General features: G+C 40.0%; 1 protein-coding gene across 1 annotated transcript; it reads right to left on the minus strand.

Annotated features, from left to right (window-relative positions):
• Positions 1 to 813: 813 nt before the first annotated feature.
• Positions 814 to 8,182, minus strand: LOC132226901 (centromere-associated protein E-like). The gene is made up of 5 exons (XM_059681424.1): positions 7,989 to 8,182; positions 7,074 to 7,277; positions 4,832 to 5,050; positions 2,822 to 3,006; positions 814 to 927 (listed from the first exon to the last, which is right to left on the minus strand). The coding sequence occupies exons 1-4, from the start codon at positions 8,163 to 8,165 to the stop codon at positions 2,935 to 2,937; spliced, it is 672 nt and encodes a 223-aa protein (XP_059537407.1). The 5' UTR covers positions 8,166 to 8,182; the 3' UTR covers positions 814 to 927; positions 2,822 to 2,934.
• Positions 8,183 to 12,642: the final 4,460 nt, after the last annotated feature.

Genomic DNA, 12,642 nt, shown 5'->3' on the forward strand with positions numbered 1-12,642 from the left:
AGGAGGAGAAGGAGAAGGAGGAGGAGGAGAAGGAGAAGGAGGAGGAGAAGAAGGAGGAGGAGAAGGAGAAGAAGGAGAAGGAGAAGGGGGAGAAGGAGAAGGAGAAGGAGAAGAGGAGAAGGAGAAGGAGAAGAAGGAGAAGGGAGGAGGAGGAGAAGGAGAAGGAGGAGGAGGAGAAGGAGAAGGAGAAGGAGAAGGGCAAGGACAAGAAGGAGGAGGAGAAGGAGAAGAAGGAGAAGGGGGAGGAGGAGAAGGAGAAGGGGGAGGAGGAGAAGGAGAAGGAGGAGGAGGAGAAGGAGAAGGAGGAGGAGAAGGAGAAGGAGGAGGAGGAGGAGAAGGAGAAAGAGAGAAGAGAGGTAGAAACATTGATGTGAGAAACAGCAATCAGTTATCTCAATCAATTGCCTGCTCAGCAAACTAGGTATGCATGGTGCCCTGACCAGAATCAAATCTGAAACCCTTGGGTTGTAGGGATGGTGCTCCAACCAACTTATCAACCTGCCAGGGCCACACACGCACCTTCTTAACATTCACTTTCAAGCATAAAAAGGCCATTTTAAGCTACTGATATGTGATTAAGCAGGAAGCATCCAAACACAGAGTGTGTTAGTAATTGGTCGGAATTGTGCTTACTTTTAAAAATCTTTGCATATATAATGAGAATTTAACAAATTAAAACCCTGTGGTTGTTTGTATTCATTTAAAAAAAGCCATAACAACAATATTTTCAAAAGTTAACTAATGAAAAGAAATATATCATTTGGAAAGAAAATTTAAGATAGTAAAGTCATGTTCAATTAAGGCAAGGACATACTCCTTTTCAAGCTCCTTGACAATTTTCATATTCTCTAGATCTGTTTTCACCAGCTTCATTTTGAGATCTTCAATTTCTTCTTTATAGGGTTTGGCTCCTAAAGCAACTTTGTCCTTTTTTAGAGAAAAGAAAGATATAAGTTTAGAGCAGTTTCACTTTATTGGTAGGAACATTTTCAAACAGCAAACTCTACATATATGAAAAATGGGAAAGGCACAAATTTGAACCCTAAAATGAATAACAAATAGATATTTGATGTGAAGTATATTTGAAGCTATTGGAAACTAGTGTGTAGAGAACATATGAAGAATTTTATTTCTTAAAACAAATTATTTCCCCAATTAAAAAACAGTAACTACAAAATAAAACACAAAAGTTGAAAATAAACAAATGGGTATAGAAATGAAACAAAGTTATCAAAATGCAACAAAAAAACCATCAGAAATTATAAAAATAGAATTGAATTCAAGCCACAAAGTATTATATAGCATTGTATTCAAAGATGGTTCAATCCAGTGACATAAATATATCTACTTTCCACTCAGAAACAAATTATCCTATCTAATAAAGAGGCAATATGCAAATTGACTATCACTCCAACACACAAGATGTCCACCACAAGATGGCCAGCAGGGGAGGGCAGTTGTGGGCTATCAGGTCAACAGGGGAGGGACCAGGCCTGAAAGGGAGGCCTGAAAGTTGGGGGTGACCAGGATGGCAGAGGAGGGCAGTAAGGGGTGACTGGGCCAGCAGGGGAGCAGTTAGGAGTCTATCATGCTGGCAGGAGAGTGGTTAGGGGTTGATCAGACTGGCAGGCAGAAGTAGTTAGGGGCAATCAGACAGACAGGCAGGTGAGTGGTTGAAAGCCAGCAGTCCTGGATTGTGAGAGAGATGTCCAACTGCCCGTTTAGGCCCAATGGGATCGGGCCTAAACAGGCAGTCGGACATCCCTCGAGGGGTTCCAGATTGGAGAGGGTGCAGGCTGGGCTGAGGGACACCCTCCCCCCACCCCATGCACGAATTTCGTGCACCAGGCCTCTAGTTCATATATAAATACATACATATAGAATTCTTTTTTTAATGAATGTCTCATTGAACAAATGTTAAGTAATAAAAAGAGTACACATTCTTTTTTGTTGTTGTTAATCCTCACCTGAGGATATTTTCCCATTGATTTTTAGAGAGAGTGGAAGGGAGGGAGGGAGACAGAAAGAGAAATATCCATTTGAGAGAGACACATCAATTGTTTGCCTCCCGCATGTGCCCCAACCAAGGCTGGGATAGAGCCTGCACTTGAGATATGTGCCCTTGGCCAGAATTGAACCCAGAACCCTTCAGTCCATGGGCCAATGTTCTTTCCACTGAGCCAAACCAACTAGGGAAGAGCACACATGTTTTACTTCTTTCTAATTAACTGAAATGACACGACACTGGAGCCAGAATAGCAAACTTAAATGTCTATTAGGGCCAGACTCAGGTAGCATAAGTGTGAGAAGTGGCTGGAGCTAAAACAAAAGGGAGTGGGTTAAGGATGTGATAAATGAGGATGTGTTGTGTAAAAAACACTGAAATGTTCAAGTTAAAAAACACTGAAATGACTGTTATTTCTAAAGAACATAGGTCAGATTCAGCCCATAGGCTACTGGCTAATAGGTAGACTCAATAAGTAGGGCATTAAAATAGAAAAAATAATTTTTCAAAGTGTACTTATCTTATAAGGAGTGTTAAATATTAAGAAGCATTTTTGAAAAATGAGCACATATCTTAAATTATTAAAAATATCTATTTCTTTTAAAATTTTTTCTAGAAAGATATAAATAATCATTATTATATTCCTGTATTTCATTTCTAAGTTGTTACTTGCTTTTTCAAAGGCTGAGTATTGAATTTGAGACATACCTAGCTAATAGGAAGTTGAAGTAAAAGCCTGGGTTCCCAAATGATCTGCCAAATTCAACAGTAAAAGGAAAAAAACAACCCCTCTTATTTATGAATTTGTGAAGTTACCTGAAGTTCTTGGGTCATTTCTTTTGTTTTCTCAAGGCATTTATTTGATTCATTAACTTGTGCTTTTAGTTTTGATATTACATCATAAGTCATCTGAAGTTCTTTCTGCATGTTTATAATCTTGCCTTCCTTTGCATAGGACTTTCTTTAGCTTCATGCAGTGAAGCTTCCAGCTCTTGAATTTTCTATAAAAAAAAGACACATATTGGAAAATTGGACAGGTACATGCGAAAACATGAAACTAGACCACAAACTCTCACTAAACACAATAAACTCAAACTGAATAAAAGACTTAAATGTAAGTCATGAAACCATAAAAAGCCTAGAAGGAAACATAGGCAATAAAATCTTAGATATCTTGCGTAATAATATTTTTGTTGATATATCTCATAGGGCAAAGGGAACAAAGAAAAAAACAAACAAATGACACTACATCAAACTAATAAGGTTCCACACAGCAAAAAAACAAAAAGCAAAAAAACAAACAAAAAAAATCCATAAAAAACCAGCAACAAAATGAAAAGGGAACCCACTGTATGGGAGAACATATTTGCCAATGATACATCTGATAAGGGGTTAATTTCCAAAATATATAAAGAACTCATACAACTCGCCTGGCTGGCTGGCTCAGCGATTGAGTGTTGACCTGTGAATGAGGAAGTCACAGTTCGATTCTAGTTAGGGCACATGCCCGGGTTGTCGGTTCCCCAGTGTGGGGCATGCAGGAGGCAGCAAATCAATGATTCTCATTATTGATGTTTTTATCTTTCTCTTCCTCTCCCTTCCTCTCTGAAATCAATTAAATATATATAAACTTATACAACCCAACACTGCCGGGAGCCGGTCCATGCTTGCTGTTTCAAGGGACCTGGCATATATGGCATACTGTTCTTAATATGTTTGCTCACCTTCTTGGCACTATGTGTTTTAACCAAGGTCTCTGAGAAAGGTTGTTTTCCCCAGGTAGGGATTTTCCCCTGAAGTTAGGGAGGGAATAAAACCCCTCAACTAAGTGCCAGGCGGGTAATTAATCCCTTTAACTACGAACAATCATGCTTAAACTACATAATCTTTTCTCCCTGGAATGGAGATAAGAAACGCCCTAACCTTTGTAATAGAGATTGATAGGATTGAATCAACTGGTATAAATACAGTTGTAACAAGACAGAAACACTCAGAACTCAGAACACAGAAATCATGAGACAGAATTCAGAACTCAGAACTTAGAACAGAATCAAGAAGACAGAGCCTACACGGAGCCTAGAGACAGAAGAACTTCGCTGGAGAGAGCATGCCGGAGGATCCTGGAGAGGGACTGGCCTCGGAGCCTAGAGACAGAGCCTAGCAGGAGAACATGGCAAGGGATCCTGGACTGAACCTGACTACAGAGATTGGCAGGAGAACCTGACTGGAACCTGGACACTGAACCTGACTGGAGAGCCTGGACAGAACCTGGCTGGAGAACCTAGCGAGGGAACATGGCTACAGAACCTCGCTGGAGATCCGAAGCAGAACCTCTCTGGAGATCCGGGCTAGAGATCCTGGCTAGGTTGCTGATCAACTGAACACTGTCCCCGTGTCATTCCTTCTTCGCCAACTCCGTCCACACCTTTGGGGATCCCTGGACCTGCTGGGGTTGGACCCCGGCACAACACCAAGAAGACAATCCAATGAAAAAATGGGCAAAGGAAACAAATAGACACTTCTCCAAAGGGGACATACAGATGGCTGATAGACATATGAAAAGTGTTCAATGTCACTAATCATCAGAGTGATGTAAATTAAAACCTCAGGCCTATCAGAATGGTTATCATCAATAAATCAAACAAGCCTAACACACACACACACACACACACACACACACACACACACACACACACACACACACACAGACTGGTCCATGTTCCTTAATTGATGTATTCAATAGTATAATTCTGCTCTGAAATGTTGTATGAGATCTTTAACTTTGTGATGAAGCTGCAAATTGAAAAATATAAAAAATTAACATACCTCTGTGATTGGCTGTGTGTCTCTCGATGTAACATGAAGATTCTTATCGTCTTGTGTAGTAGGATTAGCAAGGGCACCAGGTGTCCGAGAGATCTTCAAAGTTTGGTAGTTTTTAAACAGTTTTTCATTTTCCTCTTTCATTGATTTCAGGTCAAGTTCCCATTCTTTGGCTAAAGTAGCATTTCTTTCCTCAAATTCTGTTGATTCATTCAGTATAGTCTATTGAATAGTAAAAATACCATTATAACTCTAAAGCGAATTACATACCTAAAAGAAAAAAACCCTATGAAAAATATTAGAATTCTAGGACAAGATACTAGTATATGTTGAAATTCATTTTCCAAACATTCTAGAACAGTTTGTGAAGAACATAAAAGAATGTAAACATTCTTTTTTATTTTTAATATTTTTATTGATTTTAGAGAGAGAAAAAGGGAGAGGGGGAGGGAGGGAGGGGGAGAGGGAGAAGTAGAAGTAGAGGGAGAGGGAGAGAGGGAGGGAGAGAAGAAGGTGGGGGGAGAGAGAGAGAGAGAGAGAGAGAGAGAGAGAGAGAGAGAGACATTGATATGAGAGCCTAGTATTCATCGACTGCCTCCTGCCTGCACCCCAACTGGGGATCAAACTCCCAACCTGGGCATGTGCCCTGAGCAGGAATCGAACCAGTGGTGACCTTTCAGTGCATGGGATGATGCTCAATCAACTGAGCCACACTGGCCAGGACAATAAACATTCTTTGTGGTTTGCATTGGTTCCTAACATTTTAGATGATGTTGGATATTGAGGAGAATAAAAGAAGGTTAAGGACTGGAGAGGATTATATTTATTTGTAAAACACTAGAGGCCTGGTGCACAACATTCATGCACTGGGGCTCGGGGGTCCCTCAGCCTGGCCTATGCCCTCTTGCAGTCCAGAACCCCTTGGTGGACATCCCCTTAGGGGTTCTTAGTGTTGCCACAGAGAGGGGAGAGGCTCCCAGCACCACCGCTGCGCTAACCAGCTGTGAACCTGGCTTCTGGCTAAGCAGTGCTCCCGCTGTGGGAGTGTACTGACCACCAGGGGGAAGCTCCTGCATTGAGGGGAATAACAATCAATACTGTCTTTTACATTGAAGGATAACTAACTCTGAAATTACTCACCCTTTCTTTTGTTAATTCCTATAGGATATTCTTTTTGCTCTCATCACAAATGGCTTATTGGTCATTCTGTCAGACCTGCATCCTAAATTAGTTGTATTCTTACTGGTACCCTGGACTTTCCTTGGCACTGGACTACCGACCTCACACCATAGAAAGTTACCAATTCCTACTGTCAGGGTGCTGACAGACGCCTCATCTCCATGCTGACTCACATGGTAGAAATCCCCCATATTACAAAAAACTCTGAATTATACGGAGTTTTTCTAAACATTGGTTTTATTCTTTTCTCTATTGGTTGCGGACTTTTTAACTATCCATTTAACAGTATCTATATTTCAATGTAACTAAAATAGTTTTCATTTGAAATCGAAGTGTTAAGAACTACCCAAACACATGAAATTAAAAAACCAATCTTAAAAGCTACATACTCTAGCACCCTTAGCTCCAATTGCATATATAAGAAGCAACTTTCTGATTACTACGTGTCTTATCTGATATATATAAAGCAGGGATTCCTTCAAAAAACAGAATATTCTGATCAGTGGAAGGTATAACAAATTAATAAACTGATCTTAAGCAAGGCTGGTTCTTATGCATCAATCTACCAGGCTGATCAACTTGGGAACAATGATACAAACTACATTTTCAAACCTCAAGTTGAAGGACAGAGCATATGGTAGTGACCCACTAGATGAAAAGCACATGAGGCCTCACGAGAGTAGCTTTCCAGACTTGTCTATGGCCGCACCACAACGCACGTCTCCCCGTGTCTGAGGCTACTTAGGGAAAGGGCTCAGTTCCTACAGAAGCAGTGAAAAGCGAGGAAAGAAAGGAGAGTGACAAGAGGATTCACGATTTCACAAGTGGGAAGTGGTATCGCACACCCATGTTTTGTTACCTTCTTTACAAGTTGGTAGATTTATCTTAAGGAAGCATAATGTTAGAGGAAGAACATGTTCTACATAGTCAATTTCCCCACCCCCACAAATAAGTGAAAGAAAACATACTTAAAAATCCGGTTGCTCTAAGTCCTTTTAAGAATGAGGTAGAACAATTAAAGCACACAACGAAAAGAATAGGTAGCACAATAAAAACTGCTACTTACAATTATTCTGTTATTATAGAACTTATTCACTTGAAAAATCCTATCGTTTTCTTTCTGGATTCCACTTTTAAGCTTTTCTATATCAAAATGAGTATTCAACCACTCTCCCAAAAAGTGGGTTATCTCTTTCCTATTACTGAGTACTTGTTGAAATTCAGCCTTTATGATGTGGGAGTCACTTTCTGAAAAATCTTTGAGAATTTCCTGTGTTAAAAAGTAAGCAGTAAATTCATGAACATTGGGGAAGTTTTTATCTAAATATCACACAAATATCATAAAAAGAGGAAAATATCTTACTGAACTCTCACTCTTGATATTTTTGAAGTAAATATAATTCTAGTTCTTCTAATAATATTAGAAATAAAATTCTAGTCTAAAACTTTATTTTAGTTATTTGAATAAAATTTTGGCAGTATAGGCTACATAACAGAGGCATGCCCACAAATTCTGCCTGTTAGAATTGAAATCTGTCAAAACTATACATCTGTGACTAATAATATGTGAAGTGCTTCTGGATATCACTTTTCTGTGCATATAGCAAGATGTACATGCACGTTAGGAATTAGATGCTAGCCTCACACTTCTGGCCGAGAGCAAACATTCCATGTGCAGCTGTTACAATAAAAATGTTTCCTACTCCTAGTCACAGGTCTAGGAAGCGTTAGACGGCACTTAGAAACTTATTCTGGGGTTCCACGAATTCCCACTTGCTGATATTGTTACATTTTTTCTGAATCAGCCGAGTTCTGAAAGGAGGCTCCTCTATGACTTGGTACTCTTTACATCTGGCCAGCTGATATTCTGTAGCTTATTTTTAATTTTTGGTAAATGAAAATGCCTCTAAGCACATGAAAAGGTACCTACTTGCTAAAAAAGGCTCAAAATCTAATTAAATCCATTTAAAATAAATTATACCTGAATATGTAGATCCACCTTCTGGCTCAATTTGAGGTCCCTTAATTCTCTGGATGATACATCATAACCTTGGGGAAGGTGTTCAAGTTGACTTATCAGCTCATTTTGTTTTTCCACTTCATCAATGAAAACCATTTCAAATTTATTGATTGATTCGTGCTGTTCTTTCTTTATCATTATAACATTGCTTAAAGCATACTGGAAGAGAAACAAACATTGGGAAATTAAACTTATCTCACATTTAGAGGATGTCGTAAACCCTCAAGACTGAAGGTGGATGGCACTGCATTTATCTATATCCTCTGACAAGTGAGGAAAAAGGAAAGAGCCTCTCTCTGTCCGCAACTTTCTCCTCTCAGCATCTTGGAAGAGTAACTTCTGGGTCCTTATTTCTGACTTCCTACTGGATATACCTTATTGTTATCATAAAAATACCCCAGATTCAATGTTTAAAAGGTAACATGATCTTTCCTTCCTAAAAATCCAGCTTTCTTTATTGGCTCCTTCTGGTTAATTATATCACCAATCACCCAGGTTTTCCAGCTAGATACCTGATAATTCATTTTCAACACCCTCTTCTGCCTATCTTGGTTGGTAATCAGCATGGGTGTGCCATGCCTCAAGACTTTCTTGTCAAGCATATTTAGATATTTGACTTCAAGGTGACAATAATTTGAATGTCATATGGTCCATGGACTTCATGAATAAATTCTGGATATCTGATAGGATTTGGGAACGACTATCAGAACCTGAGGGGCAATTTAACTAGATAGGAGACACTTGCTTCCTACTTCCTCAACTTCCACCATTCCTGAACCTCTTATAATTTGGCCTCTTCCTTAACCAATCAACAAAAACTGCTCTGACAAAGGTCCTAATGAGCTCTATTATCAACAAATTGAGGGGACCTCTTCAGTTCATATTCTGGCTGCTGAGTGATTTGACTTACTCTCCTTCACTGACCTGAGTGACACACTTCTGTTCGGTTCACAATCACATGCAGGTTTTTGTATGCATATGTGTTCACTCGTCACTGATAAAGACATAAAAGTGCAATTGTGAGGTCATGTAACATTTACATAGTTAGTTTTTAAGAAAATGCCAAACTGACTTCCAGAATGGCTGTACCATTTTACATGTCCACCAGCAATGTATGAGTAATCTACTTTCTTCATATCCTTGCCACTACTTACTGGTGTAACTGTATTTATTTTAGCCATTTGATAGATATATAGTGATTTTAAATTGTGGTTTTATTTAGTATTTTTATAATGATTAATGATGTTCAACTTCTTATCTTGTACATATTTTTTCATTTGTATATTGTTTCTGAAAAAATGTCTGTTATTGTATTTTGCCCATTTTTAATTGCATTATTTATCTACTCAAACACCTTGGTTTTATACTACTAGCCTCCAGAACTGTGGGATAATAAATTTCTGTTGTTTAAGTCACCCCTTCTGTATTACTTTGTAATAACAGCCCTGGCAAACTAATACAGTGAGCCATCTGTTACTGAATGATTTAATATTTCAATATTTGTAACTTAAAAATTCAAAATTTTAAGACTACAGTGGGGCCTTGACTTACGAGTGTCCCGACTAATGAGTTTTTGAGATAGGAGCCGTCTCTCGGTCGATTTGTTGCTTTGAGTTGAGAGATAAAATTGAGGTTATAAGCCAGCTTCAGATACCCCACCGCTAGTTGGCACAGCGAGCGTCACAGTGAACGCCACAACATCAGCCCAGCATCACGTGTCTCACTCGATCACAACCGATTTGACGTACGAATAATTTGAGTTACGAGTTCCATCATGGAATGAATTACACTCGTAAGTCAAGGCCCCACTGTAGGTACAAGGTATTCAAATTTTCCACTTCTTTAATGCACTTTGGTAGTCTGTATCTTTTGAGGATTTTTTCCTTTTCCTCAACTATCAAATTTATTGGCATAGTTTTTTGTAATATTTTAATTATTTAATATTTTTGTTATAATTTTAATATCTCTAGAATATATATATGATCACTGATGCTGATCATTTGCTTTTTCTATCTTTTTTCCAGAGCAGTCTTGCAGAGGTTTACCAATTTTATTGTTTTTCTCAAAGAACCAGCTCTTGGTTTCACTAATTTTCTTTCTGTTTTCTATTTCACTGATTTCCCACTATTTCCTTTCTAATGCTTTTAATGGCTTTATTTGTTCTTTAGCACCCTCATTTTTTTAGAAGGATGATGAGTTCATTGATTTTACGTGTTTCTTTATTTCTAATCCTGGTATTTAATGCTATAAAATTTTATCTAAGTAATTGTTTAGCATCCCACTATTTTTGTTGTGTGGTGTTTTTATTTTCATTCAGTTCCCAATGTGGTCTAATTTTTATTTTGGTATGTGAATACATAATGCAAGCCTGATATAAGACTGGTGAGATGTTATGTTCTTTTTTCCTTTTCATTTGGTTTGTTGCAACATTCTCAGCTTATTGAGCTCTAAGAAATGCTCTCTCTAAATCTTCCTTCTAATTTCTATTTCTTTGTAAGACATGAATGAGTTATCAAGACAGTAGTCTTTACATACATTTTAATAACAATTTAGTGACTTATTTTGTGTGTCATACTATTTTCTCATTTAAGAAATGAGGTAGCTGAGAAGTAAAAATGCTGAATGACTTGAGCAGGATTATTTACCACTAGAGGCCCAGTGCACGAATTCGTACATGGGTGGGGTCCAGCCAGCACAGGCCCAATTGGGAGGAGGAAATGGCAGGAGGTTGGCCAGCAGCCCACATCGATCAGGGCCCAATTAGACCTGGGATGGGGGAGGGGCCACAGGCGATTGGCTGGAAGGGGAGATGATTGGGGGTGGGACCAACTGGGGGGAGAGGCCATGGGCTGTAGCCACTGGCCTTGTTCCTGATCAGAGTGTGGGGAGCCGATTGTGGGTAGAGCTGACTGGGAGGAGGGGCTGCAGGCTGATCGGGTGGTGGGGGCTGATTGGGGGTGGAGCCAGCTGTGGGGAGGAGCTGTGGGCAGTGGGCAAGCCGGCCCCACCCCTGAAGGGGTGGGGGAGACCGATTGGGAGCTGGTGGCCAGGGGAAGGGGCTGTGGGTGGTTGGCTGGCTTGCTCCGCCCCCAGTTGGTATGGGGAGGGCAGTGGCTAGGAGTAGGTGCCACAGGCAGTTGGCCAGTCAGCCCTGCCCCTGACCGTAGTTGGGGGGGCTGATCGAGGGTGGAGTTGGCTGGGGGGAAGGGCTGCAAGAGATTGGCTGGTTGGTCCCGTCTCCTATTGGGGTAGGGGGGCTGATCGGGAGTGGGGCTGGCCTGGGGGAGGGAATGCGGGAGGTTGGCCACTGGCCCCACCCACTATCAGGCCAGTTTGCTGGCCGCAATGGGTGTCATAGTGACCAGTCGTTCTGGTTGTTACAGAGTTCTGGTCGCTGGCTTTTTATATATATAGGTACCTGGATATGCTGATATATTATACCATTATGTACAAAATGCCATTAATATAAATATTTTCTACAAACTTTTTCATTGAGGTGCATCCTGAGGCAACATGTGAATTCTTAGTGGGGATGGAGGGGGGGTTGATGAGAAGGTTGAGGAGAGGTGTAAGGGCACCATCAGTGAAGCTTATCTATCTTGTGTATTCTTAAAAAGTAATGTGAATTTATAAGCTACTTCCCAACATTGTTATACATGGAATAGGGTGCTGCTCTGTCTTGTGTCATTTTTTCTAAAAAGAATTTTTTTAATTTTATCATTTGCAACAGCATGGATGAAAGTGAAGAACATTATACTAAGAAAAATAAGCCAGTTGGAGAAAGATAAATATCACATGATCTCACTGATATGTGGGATATAATGATCAACATAATTTGATGAACAAGAATAGATTGATCTAGAGACAAATGGTAGGGGAGGGAGGGTTAGAGGGCAACCAAAGGATTTATATGCATGCATATTAGCATAACCAATGGACACAGACACTGGGCAGTGGGGGCTTTCCCTGGCTGGGAAGGGATGGGGGAGAGGGTCAATTGGGGAAAAAGGAGACAAATGTAAAACTTCAGACAATAAAAAAAAAAGTGGAGACAGAGACATAATGGAAAGATAGGGTGAGGGAGAGTGTGTGTGCATGTGCATATGTGCAAGCTCATATTGTAAGAAAGCCAACTAAATCATCATTTCTACTGGTACAGAGTCAATAGATAAAGAACATTGCATATGTTAAAAATCTAGAAGTAGCAAAAATGATTAAAAGTCTTGTTAGTGGTAGCTTTTGGTGCTAGAGAGGGAACTTAGGGTTTAGTAGGACTGGAGAAGGGTTTTTCCTTTTTTTGTACTTTCTGACCCTTTAAAACTAATTACATGCATTACCTTGAGAAAAAAAATCCTATCTAATAATAGACAAACATGGTAATTAACCATAACTTCTCTACCCTCTAGTAAATATATAAACTTCCAAACAAAGGAAGTTCCCTCTCTTGGCCTCATGTGTGACCTGTTGGGGCTCCGGCTGAAGGGAACTGCACTGTGGCTGCATGGCACATGGCCGTGTTGGGCCCACACGTGGACTGAAGGACTTTAATCTGGCCTGGATGCTGAACCATGCCCGGCTGCAATGTGGAATGGAAATCCTGGACACTGGTCCTCTT

The sequence above is a fragment of the Myotis daubentonii genome, chromosome 1 (assembly GCF_963259705.1).
Source record: "Myotis daubentonii chromosome 1, mMyoDau2.1, whole genome shotgun sequence".
Classification (NCBI taxonomy): domain Eukaryota; kingdom Metazoa; phylum Chordata; class Mammalia; order Chiroptera; family Vespertilionidae; genus Myotis; species Myotis daubentonii.